This window comes from Ruditapes philippinarum, unplaced genomic scaffold, assembly GCF_026571515.1.
Source record: "Ruditapes philippinarum isolate M1 unplaced genomic scaffold, ASM2657151v2 ctg865_1_1_1_1, whole genome shotgun sequence".
NCBI lineage: Eukaryota > Metazoa > Mollusca > Bivalvia > Venerida > Veneridae > Ruditapes > Ruditapes philippinarum.
In genome coordinates, this window is record NW_026860212.1 from 126638 (window position 1) to 139897 (window position 13260).

The window sequence follows — 13260 nt, forward strand, 5'->3', positions numbered from 1 at the left end:
TGGGATGTCTCAGACACCTAAAAATCACTGTGAATAATAACCATAAATGACACAAAACAAATAAATAAATAAATACAGAAATGATGGGAATGTTATGAGTATTATAATGTTTAAATTGTCTTTATTAAAAGCCTAAGACCAGCCTTAATAAATATCTTTGTTTCCCATCCTGCGGCACATGCTAATTTGGATAGGATAGGTAATATATCTTTTTTCTAAGACATCTTTTTTTTAATATAGAACATTATAATCTATATCGAAATTATATGGATTAAAAAAACAAAAACAAAAAAACAATGAAATTGTAAATGCTTAGCATCTGTGCAAATTTAGAACCAAATAGAATTTACAAATACAATGATGGTATTCTCATTGACAGACTCTGCTTCAATGTGTTATAAAAAAATTACATTCTTTTGTTATGTTTGGCAATAAAATAAAAAAAAAAATTGAGATAAGAGTGATTTTTGTGGGTACATAGCCGGAAGGGAAACAAAATTTTTTTATTTTAGGCCTAATAAGACAGGAAATTGCACAAAAAAATACATGTAAAAATATATAAATAGATGTAAGTTTAAAATCTGCATGTTCACAATATTGTACAAAACTTTTCTTCTAAATGTCAACTTTGCCATAATAACTGTACAGAGGAAGTTTCTTAATGTCAAGCAAATCATTCCGTAGAAATGAAAAAAAAATCTAAATATCTTAATGGTCATGGACTATTTAAGCTTAGCCTTAACCAATCAAAAAATACTAAGTTTGTGGAATTACATGTATGTGAAAACATTGATCTGGCGGTATTTAACAATTTGGCACATAACAGAAATAAAAATATTTAAAACAACAAAAGTACAAAATTTATTTAATATACAATCAGAAAAACTACATTACAAGATAGAATTTATTTTATTTTCCTACAATAACCTTAACCCAGCTAAATTTGCTTTTAGTTTTTAGCCACCCATTGCTAAATTTAGGGATTTCATTAATAAATATTAAAATCTGTCATTAATATTACATGAATATTATCAAAATGTAGTTGTCTTAAAACTAAATGTACAGACGGGCCTACCTCTATACTTTTAGCATATTTATTACTCTTACTATTTAAATTTTGTGTTTTTAAGTAGCACAGACACTGTTATCAAACATTGACCATCTTATGCAAATACATGTTTTATTGAAAAAAGTTAAAGAAATGAAAAACTGGAGGGCGTTAAAGACAATTTTTTACTTTTTTCTTCATGTAATTTATCAAATTTCAAAATGGTTAAAAACCATAAAATGTTGCATCACTGTATTCACATACTAAATCTGGTAAACTTGTCTAGGTAAATATTGTAAGCTGAAATAATGCCAAGCATAGTATTGGTTATATAATGACACATATATAATTGTATAATACTAAAAACATAGAGTGACATCTGTGACATCTTTCTTGCCATTATACATACAAGTATGCTTAGCTTATCTTACACAAGATTAAATATTTAAATACAATATTCCATACATTTGTACCATTATATTAGAATTGTACACTATAGCACCCATGTTAACAGTCTGGTACAGACTTCATTCTTAAATGTATATTATCAGAATAGTGATGTAATGTAATGTCCAGTTTTATACATTTGGCACAGATGTGATATGATACATGTTATAAATTAAAGACATACTATGCTCATCTTTGGGTAAAATATTTTTATTGCAGAATTTTCTTATCGAAAATCTAGGAAATCCTAGTGAATATGTCTACTGTGAATAAGAGAATGAATAAACTATGTTTGGGAAGCTGAATTTCACATTACTGGTCAAGTTAATTTGATCCTTTCTTAAAAAACTGCCAGTTTTTTTTTAATGTAACTAGTATGTATTTATATGATGTTTACCTTTAGTGTGAAAATTTTAAAACGTATCTTCTCTGTTTGTACTCAAAAGATGTTTATTTTACATCTGTATAGCAATTATCAATATTTTCAAATATCAAATTTGAGCATGATATATCTTTAACACAGATTAAATGTGGAGTTCTATATAGCACTTAAAAATATATGATGATGAATGATGAAATAATCCAACTTATAAAAGATAACAATTTCCCTAGTATGCCACTTACAAAGAAATGTCTAATTTGTCTATGTTTGCACATTAAAATAATTCAACTTGGACATGTTCTGTAATATTTCATCCTCTGTTGGTTCTTTGAGATTGGACCTAAGATAAAATATAACAGAAATACTGTAATTTAAATGTTTAAATTCTACACAATTTATTAATACAATAATATAGAAATGTGCTGAGGTAAAACAAACACATATACTTTCAATATTAATACCAGAAGATCTGACTATCTAAAAGCCACGAGGTCAACATACTGACCTGAAAAGTTTTGTTTTGTTTACTTTATTTAGCTAATTTGTACAGTGAAAAAGCCTTAAAAAAGAAATATTTTCTAAACTCTAGAAATAAACATTTTTTTCGAGAAATATTTAAAAATTGCACCTGTCATTATTAAATATGAAGACAAAGACATGATTTTTGATAAAGTTAACTTCTATAGTTAGAAAGTCATCATACAGACTATTGTCCAAGCACTTACTTGAATATATCATGGACTGTTAGAGTATTCATATTTAAAGAATTAGACCAAGTTCGTCTTCTCTGTACAGACTGTGCTGGTGTATAAAACTTATCCCACTTCATTATGAAATTCTGAAATAGAAAAAATTCATTTTGTGTTCATTTTATAAACTGCTACACAAGCCCTTACACACTGTTATACAGTAACAAAAAAATAACCATAAAATTTTCATTATTTCAGATTTAAGATAATTACAATGTATTACAGAGCAGAGCTAAACTAAAATATATATGTTCACACTATTTCAATATACACTACAGCCTCATTATAACGCTCATGTTGGGGTCCAATGTCTCAAAACCGCGTTCTAACGAGGCTCTCATTAGAACGCTCATTGCGAAATTACTGCATTACCCCACCCACCGCCTATACATACAACGCTGAAGATTTTTACTTACTTTTCAATGAATATCAACATTATCTTTTTCTAAAACAATTCAATAATGTAAACATATATTATATTCACAAATAATACTAATTATATTTAAAAGAAACAAAAAACTTTCAAAAGAAAAACATAAATCATAAATGTAGTGTAAACAGTTAGCCATTACAGTCCAGCTTTAGTTGTGTCCCCTAGTTAATCAAACGCCATTTACTTCCTGTCTGGGCCGTTCTATATACAGTGCAGGATTTTAAATTGATTTTGGGCTTGTGTGGGTTATTTAATTCAGTGAGGTTTGCATGTCACAGATATGTGTGTGAATTTTAGTTTATTTATACACACCACCGGCTGCTCATGTCACATAATTATGATATGAATTTGAGATTTTGGAAACAATATAATGCCTGACTGATCGATAGGTAAAACAACAAAAGAGCAGATAAACGCTAACCTGTGCATGTTTTTCACACCTGTAGCGCTCATAAATGTCCTAATTACATTGTTTATAGTACTTGACTGTCAAATTGAACAAGCGTTAAAGCGAATATGGTGCGCTATGAATCTAGATCTACATGAATTTTTTTTTTTTTTTTAGGGGAGCCAAGGTCTATGAGCGCTATACTGAGATAAGCGTTATAACGAACAGCGATTTATCGAGGCTACAGTGTACATTTGTAAAATTTTGAACAAGCAAATTTTCTAAAAATAATTTCTTCTAAAAATAATTTCTTAAAGTATTTCATCACTATACAGCAGTCTTGATATCATTTAAAAATCTAGCTTCTGATTTTAGGTATGGTACACCTATTATATTCATGCTGTTATACAGGTTGTTTAGGGTATCATTAACTTGGATTGTTGGTGCTACAGGGGTAAAATTTGCTTCACCTACCTCTAGAATAAGAGCTGTAAACAAATTAAGCACTATCACAACTGATGTTAGCCACCATACAATAAAATACAGATATGACCATCTGAAATAATACAACACGTCTTTATATATTATTAATAAATAGGAAACAAATTGTCTAATATGTTATTACTTTCGATGGCAGTGTTTAAAGTCTATAAAATTGCACTTGCAACTAGCAATGTGTCCATAAGACAGGGATGCCCCATATTCCACTGTTTAGTCAGTCTATGACTGTAGGACAGATGGACAACCCAGGGTAAATTTATATGTGATGTATATCCATACATAGTAAGGGCATAAATTCTTTAAAAATTCTTTGCAAGACAAAATAATGATATATACTACCAAGAGCTATTTACATGTAGATCCTACAAAGATACATCAGAAATGGGGTTACATTTTAAATATATCTTTCTAAGAAACTACATTTTAATGGTGCTATGACTACAAAATGTACAATTACAAAAAAAATCATATTCACAGGTACAATGACGAGAAAAGTAAAGGCTTACTTTGTGGTGTATTTAGCATAGGCATCTAGGAAAACAAACCAATTGTTTACAACCATTACATCCCACAGTACTACAATGGCTGCCTGAAATATTCATCATAAAATATGTTATATAGCATTAAAATAACTCTGTAAAAGCAATTTTCAGTTATACTATTTCGAATGTATGACCAAACATCTAGTACAACAGGATTTGCATATTTTAATATCTGTCTATTATGTGTAACATTACAAAGCATCTGTCTTTTTTGGGTTTTACATCACACCAACACAGTATAGGTCATATGGCTTCAATCTTAAGTTCCTTTCAAGTTTCGAACCCACAGCAGTGAGGGGCTTTACCGGTGCCCCTTTGTGCATTATTTCAGGCACAATTGAGCACCTGAGTAGAACCACTGACCTTCCTTAAACTAGCCAGATTGTTTCCTCTTAAAAAACTCTGAAGTCCCTGACAGGATTTGAACCTACATTGGTAAGGTGCAAGTGGTTTGAAATCAGCTATGTTAATCACATAACCACAGAGGCCCTGAAAAAAAGCATTATTCTGATGTATAGTGAAATAACCCAAAGAAAAATCTGTATTTGATATGACTTTCACATTGAATAAAAAATTCACATCACTTTGCGTTCTTTATCAAGTAAACTTAAAACACATTGTTTACCAATACATACTAAAGAAATATTCATGAAATACTTACTGAAAAATCATCAAAATTATTGGCCCAGTATTCCAGCTGCTCATATGTGCCACATTTACTTTCACTAAAATACAAAAATATACTTGCAAATTAAAGACATGTAATAGTATCACATAATTTGCTATAATTCAAATATCATGTAACTTACTTTGAATTTACACATTAAATTAGAAAAGTCTGAGAAAGAATTTCTGGAGAAGATCTGTTAAAAAACTTCTTTAGAGCATTTATGATCTAGTCACTGCTGTGTAGTGATAATTTTGTTTTGTTAAAAAAACATTGTACATGGGTAAATAAAATTTTTGCATTTTTTTCAACTTTGCAAATGTTATGATTAAGTATATACAATAAATGTGAATTTCTATCATATTTTCAGAAGAACACGTTAATAAGCCTGATAATAGAAAGCAGTATTTGAGCCGCGTCATGACAAAACCAACATAGTGGGTTTGCGACCAGCATGGATCCAGACCAGCCTGCGCATCCGCGCAGTCTGATCAGGATCCATGCTGTTCGCTATCAGTTTCTCTACTTGTAATAGGGTTTGTAAGCGAACAGCATGGATCCTGATAAACTGCGCGGATGCGCAGGCTGGTCTGGATCCATGCTGGTTGCAAACGCATTATGTTGGTTTTGTCATGGCGCGGCTCATTTTACTCTGGCATAAAAAAATATCTACAATGTATACATACCTGACATTGCCTTTTTGTGTGGGATATGTTATTTTATCTTGAAATAGCTCCATACCAAGCATAGCATAGAAATAATATATCACCTGAAAATAAACAAATACACATAGAACAATTCAACTTCTCTGTAACTTTATACATCGTTAAATTTAAAATGTGTACACCCTGCATTTCATTAATATCCTAGTATAGTATTTATTCATAACAATAGTCCCTATGATAAATTCATGCAGCAATTCATACTTAACACAAGTACATGTACTCAACTCATGAATCAAGGAAAAATCATGTTGTTTTTTTCATTGTCTAACACAAGCAGTATAATCTATGTTCACATTATTTCTAAATAACTAAACAGGATACTACATGTACTCATCTGTCAATCAGAAACAAAATATACAGAATTATAAAAAAGGAAGGAATACTCACAATTAAAATTCCTCCAAAAGATTTAAGATTCTTAACGAGATCTAGCAAAGTGTGTGCAACAATTGCCATAGTCTGAAAGAAATATAGAAAATACATTTTTAAAATTCATTAATGAATAACTCTTTTTAAACTCTACAATAAACAGGCCTTAAAAGACAAAGGACTTTTGTAACAAAATGTTAAGGAGCATTTGTCTACAAAAAGGTATAGAAAGTTTCTAATAAATATCACAATCTACCATTTTCCTTGAAATTAAAGCATACCTTATCTGGTTGAGACTGCATTTGTGACCTTAAAAATAATCTTTGTCCTTATTGACTTAATTGGATGCTAAAATGAAAACTTCATGTAAAACAGCTAACAATTATCAGTCTCTTTCCCCTTTGGTAATGGCCTGATTATCCCAATTTAAAACCATGGATATCTTTATAATCTAGATAGACTTCATAATGTTGTCTGCTTAATTTCTGTATATTGCTATAAAAACTCTCCCATTAACATTGGACAGTCCATTATAAATTTCAGTGTGTCTTGAGTTATTTAACATACCTTTATATGCCATATAATGCGTAGCAATCTAAACATGATGAGAATATTTATCACTCTGACAATATTCCACAGTGCAAAATTTCCATGTGTTTCTTTATTACTGAAATGTCAATTATATATTGTAAATATACATTTCTAAATTAACCTTTTTCCTGTGGAAACAAATAGTAACTAGCCTTTGCCACCAGTATAAGCCAGGCCAGCTTGCATTACCCTGCAATCTGGCTGGACTCTATACTGTTGGCTGACCAATTTAAGATTTTTATCTCGATATTGCCATCAATAATCATGGACAACTCGTAAATGGAAGCTGGACAAGTCCATTTAAGAAATTCAGCAGGTTATAGATTAAATGTAATATATCAACAATATCACTGCAAGAATAGTCATTTTAATACTTCCATTATAATAAATGTAAATATAACAGCAAAAAATATATGACTGAGGTTTATTTACTATGAACAGCATGTAACAGAAGTACTGTTTCTGACTAATTAGAAAACCAATATATAAGAATATTAATAACATTGTTACAATTTACAAACAAAAATCTCACCTGAAGAAAGGAAATCCATACAAGGAAACTGTGATCAGTTCAGAAAGCTGTTGCATAGAAAAGAAATACATGAAATTTAATCTAAATTTATACAATGTTAGTACAATACTTCAATGAAACAGATTTTTCTATGATCTTAAATCATGTGTGCTATCAATATACATATACACAAACTTATAGGTATTTCATTACACATCTGAAGAATATTCATGACATTTAATTTAACATACTTATAAGTCTTGGCAAGAAGCTAGAGTGATTCTGAATTCTACAGGTTGTAACACCTCAGTCTGTGCCAGTCATTTAACAAATTATCTTTTCACAATTTTTCACAATAAAACAATTTTTGCCTCATTTTTAAAAAAAGAAAACTAAGATTTTTTTCTTTACATACAAGCCCCATACAAAAATAGAGAGGTAATGAAAGTAAACTTGTCTGAACTAAAAACTATAAATTACTTACAAGAAGGATGACAACAATAGAACCATCATATAAGTTTGCCCAGCTATACCGATATCTTCTCCAGCCCATACACAATATAATCAAACTCTGTTCTACCACATAGTATATGATAAACAGAAAGTTTATTATCTGTAAATAAAACATGTGAACATTGAAACTGATTCTTCAAGCTGTAGATAAGTGCCAAAAGATAATACAATTGAGCCGCGTCACGACAAAACCAACATAGTGTGTTTGCGACCTGCATGGATCCAGACCAGCATTCGCGCAGTCTGATCAGGATCCATGCTGTTCGCTACCAGTTTCTTTACTTGTAATAGGGTTAGTAAGTGAACAGCATGGATCCTGATCAGACTGCGTTGATGCGCAGGCTGGTCTGGATCTGTGCTGGTCGCAAACCCATTATGTTGGTTTTGTCGTGACATGGCTCAATTTACATTTATCTATTTTACAGATCAAGTTTTATGTCAAGCACACAATGTTCATGCCACATGAGGACTTTGTATATTTACTAGTGAATAAATAACTACCCCAAACATTTCACACAGGTAACATAAAGATGCAAATTCATCAGAAAAATACCACCATGTCAGGAATTTGAACTTGTGACCAACAGCTTACAAGCAAATAAAGACATCACTATAGACCACAGACCCAATCAATTGATTCCCTTTATGCAGCTTTGAATACTTGTAAGTTGTATCTAGAGTTATTAGGGCAGGTTTACACATATACCTGAATATTTCATGTATAATTTACAGCATAAGCCAGCTTCGTTGTAGACAAACTGACCTTCAATATATCATATTATAAACAACATTTTACACTAATCATCCTTGTAATATATTCTTTCTTTTTATATAATGATTTTCAAAACTTTAAGCACATTTGTCTTCAGACTAGGTCAAGATGTACTAACACTTATACATACATATAAATTTATGAAGGCAGATTTTAACTATCAACAAGAGCTGTCGGTAGGACAGCAATGCTCGACTATTCTTAGTGCTTGATAGTAAAAAAAGCCTTGATAATGTAAAAAATTTTAAGTCAAGAAAAGGGTAAAATTTTTCTTTAAATCCATATAACAGATATAGGCCTTGGAGAGAGTCCAATTATGCTCTCAAAAAAAGAGTATAAAATTTCAACTTGTTTCAAAGCCATATGTCAATGGACTTTGAAAATATTTGAGGTATAGCAAGAACTTTAAAGTAAATTCTAAGTCGAAAAAGGGGCATAATTCTGTCAAAATGCTTGATACAGTTACCTTCCCCTGTCTACAGGTTGAGGTCATGATGGTAAACAAGTGTGCAAAGTTTCAAAGCCATATGTCAATTGACTTTGAAAATATTTGAAGTATTACAAAAACTTTAACATAAGTGGTTACGCCGACGCTCGGGTGACTACAATAGCTCTACTTATTCTTATTGAATAGTCAAGCTAAAAACTAATTACACTCACTCTTAAAGTTGATTGACTGGAGTTAAGAGACTTGTCATACTGTGTGGCCAACTCAAACTGCAAAGCAAACAGAACTTACATATTTAACATAAGATTAGAAATTAGAGAGTCATTGTTATAAATTAGAGATATGCATACTTATTTTCACAGGGATGCTATTTTAATATAATATGTAATTCAATTCAGTGCACTCGTATTCCTAATATTATTAATCTTCAATTAAGCAAATGCCTAAACAGTAAAGATAGTGTGGAAATATGGTTTTATGGATGTATTTAAATGTATTAATCTCAGGCAAATTTATGTATTGCGTTACGAACAATGATAAATAATTCACAGTCTGTTTTGAATAATTCATCATATGAAGTTAGATCTTTTCATTGGCATAAGTCTTGATTTACATGTACATAAAAGCACATAAAATGAATAGAATGAATAACACATAGGCTTTAGAAAAGTATGTAATTGCTATGTTCCCAAAAGAATTTGCAAGTCTATTTGCTCAGTTTTAAAGAAGGAATAAGCAAATAATCAGTCACATTTTTAATAAGGAAATTTGTCAAGATTTCTATAGCTGGTGGTAAAATTTCCACTTGGCTTATATAAGATCAAAATGTATACATTATAAATTCACTATGTGACAATTTGGACAAAATCTATGGCATACGTCTCCCTTTACTGTTATTAAATGTTTATTGAAAATACAGGCATTCAATCATATAACTCAATCGGCCTTTTGTACAGTACACATAGTATATGTTTGGGTGTGTTTTTTTTTTACTTTAAGCTTCAAATGGAGTATGAATGCTTGTATGTACATGTATAAGACAATTAAAAAGCTTAAAACACTTATGAAAATGAGACAAAAAGATGCAAATAACATCAAATGTTTTAACAACCTTGAAATTTAATGGTCACATTTGATTAGGACAAAGAAATTCACAATTTAAATATTTTTTTTTTTCAATCTTAAACCACTATCAATAATATTTTAAAGTCTGTATAAATTTAGAGATATAAAGAGAAGTGCTTCAATCAAATAGTATAAAAAAAACTCAGTGTTATAGTTTATACATAACGTAATAATAATGAGCAACTAATTTTTATGATACTAACAGCTAGCTAATTAGCAAACTGTTATAGGTATATACTATTGTAAAGACTAATTGAATAATGGTGATGCTGTAGGTATATATCATTGTAATGTCTAAAAGAGGAATGGTGTTGTTATACTTATAGGCATACATCATTGTAATGTCTAATAGACTAATGGTGATGTTATGGGCTTACCTGATCTTGAATTTTTAATATCTAATATACCATTGTAATGTCAAATATACTAAAAGTGATGTTTCGGGCATATAAAATTGTAATGTGTCCTATACTAATAGTGATGTTATAGGTATATATCATTGTAATGTCTAATACTTATAGTATTGTTAAGATAGCTATAATTTTAAAGTAATTGAACTGAATACAGGTACAGGTAAAAGTTGTATTGAAGATGAGTTAAAGGTTATTCTACAATATAAGGTTTTTATGAAATAAAATTGCATTTTCTACAAAAACAAGCAAATTCGTTGAATTTATATCCCCCGCAGAGTACTGGTTATTATTAACACAACAACTGAAGACATAAGGCTTTATTTATATATTAATCATGGCACAAACAGTAATATTCTTTGAACTTGATAAATGTTCAAGGCAATAACAGAGTCATAACTTTGTGTTAAATAGTAATATCTAGAAATGCCAATGAGATGTATGCATACCACATAACTAATAAAGGGCCATAAATCTGAATTATAAGTATCTGACCGGAACAAGGTGACTATATGCACATCTCCTCTTAGTATCCCATAAAGTTTCATTGAATTCCAGCCAGTAGTTACAGAGAAGTAGCACGGAAACGATTATTGCTCTGGTTGTATACTGCCTAAGTTATCAAGGGTCATAACTCTTAGTTAAAATGTCTGACACAAACAAGGCGACAATATGCGCATCTCCTCTTGGTATTGAAGGTTCCAATAAAGTTTCATTGAATTCCAGCCAGTAGTTGCAGAGAAGAAGTGAGGAAACAAATATTTTTCTATATGGATACTGAATAACTAATCAAGGGCCATAACTCTGTGTTAAAGTGTCTGACCGGAACAAGCCGACGATATGCGCATCTCCTCTTGGTATTGAAGGTTCCCATAAAGTTTCATTGAATTCCAGCCAGTAGTTGCAGAGAAGTAGCACAGAAACGATTTTTACTCCATATGCATACTGCATAACTAATCAAGGGCCATAACTCTAAGTTTAAGTGTCTGACCGGAACAAGCCGAGGATATGCACATTTCCTCTTGGTATTGAAGATTCCCATAAAGTTTCGTTGAATTCAAGGCAGTAGTTGCAGAGAAGTAGCACGGAAACGATTTTTACTCTATATGCATACTACATAACTAATCAAGGACCATAACTCTGAGTTAAAGGGTCTGACCGGAACAAGCTGACGATATGCGCATCTCCTCTTGATATTGATGATTCCCATAAAGTTTCGTTGAATTCCAGCCAGTAGTTGCAGAGAACTACTCCGGAAACGAAATGCGGACGGACGGATGGAAGGACGGAAGGACGGACGCCAAAGACGAACGCCAAAACTATATCCCCCTCCCGATTCCATCAGCGGGGGATAATAACCAAACAAATAACTGATAAAACTTTAAGAAATACATGTATTGTGAAGGACACTAAATTATAAAATATGATATTGCTTATTCTTAATATTATGGTTATATAAAGCTACAAATATAGAACATGTTTATTTTTCTTCCCAGTTTGATCATAGCTAACCCTTATCCTGATGGTGGTTACAGAATTTACCCTTGCTGCCAGTGCAGACCAAGATTAGACTGTTTGTCTGTGCCAGCTGATCATGGTCTGCACTGTTCATTGGTGTTTTATTTATTTTTTACTTTCCCTATAAACGATGAATGGTTTTGTCGCGACTTAAAGATAGACAAGTCTATTCAAGATATTTATTATGGTACTGGTTAAACATTGAAAGCAAGCAGAATTTTATAGAATTTCAAAACAAATGTTTTTATTCATGATTTTGATACTTTTGATGATAAAAACTTTTTGATATCATTTCAAATGTGTTAAATTCGTTATTAACCAATTATACAACTTCTACATCAGTACTAACCTGATGTTTGCTGGTTTCTGCCAATGATTTAAACGTTTCAGTACAGATGACTTATATTACAAGTGAAATAAGTCAAGTTGAAGTTAACATGTTCAATAAGAAAAGTTAGATAACACGAGTTCAACATCCCTACAGAATGAGGACCATAGGTTTAAAGGCAGACACACCATGCATTAGTTTACATACCTCCATAAAATACTGTAAGTAAATAATGGACAACTTATAAATGACCATTTTAATAAACATCAGTCATTATAGGTTTTAGAAGAAAAAAGATATCAGAATCTACATTGTGCGATTTTGCATGTACAGTAAATTCTGCTTATAACAAACTCACTGCAATATCATTATATCAGGAGTTTGAGATAAGCCTTTAGCCAATTTGTTTCTTATATCAAATGATTTAGTGGATAATTATAGGGAAAAACCTTAATGTTCAAGTAACCCACTATCATCAATACAGGTCAGCTCATATGCCAGCTAAATTTTAAGCTCATTCAAGATTTTAAAGCAACAAGATTGAATTAAAGGCGTAAGACCTATAAGTATCAAGCATCATATAAGTTTTTTTTTAACAGGTCTAGAAGCTAATTGTTCTATTAATTTTGGTATTACAGACACTAATGAGAATGTATGCCAACTGCCATAAAGGTACTTTCTTTTCAAATAATGATGTCAATGCTGAAAACACTCTGGTCATGTGACAAAAATGTACTAAAAGTAAATATATGAAAACTGTTGAATTAAAGAAAGAGCTGTGTCGATGGTTAAT

The 13260-nt window shown here is 30.9% G+C and overlaps 1 protein-coding gene across 1 annotated transcript in view; it reads right to left on the reverse strand.

The window, feature by feature from the left end:
- Positions 1–92: 92 nt before the first annotated feature.
- Positions 93–13260, reverse strand: part of LOC132759254 (two pore channel protein 2-like) — a 28449-nt gene continuing 15281 nt past the window's right edge. The window contains exons 15-25 of the mRNA XM_060750996.1: positions 9299–9355; positions 7838–7966; positions 7375–7421; positions 6819–6918; positions 6270–6341; positions 5844–5926; positions 5152–5215; positions 4455–4537; positions 3922–4003; positions 2603–2715; positions 93–2217 (exon numbers count right to left, since the gene is read on the reverse strand). Of these exons, the coding sequence (XP_060606979.1) occupies positions 2139–2217; positions 2603–2715; positions 3922–4003; positions 4455–4537; positions 5152–5215; positions 5844–5926; positions 6270–6341; positions 6819–6918; positions 7375–7421; positions 7838–7966; positions 9299–9355 (909 nt within the window). The 3' untranslated portion in view covers positions 93–2138. The remainder of the gene's footprint in view (positions 2218–2602; positions 2716–3921; positions 4004–4454; positions 4538–5151; positions 5216–5843; positions 5927–6269; positions 6342–6818; positions 6919–7374; positions 7422–7837; positions 7967–9298; positions 9356–13260) is intronic.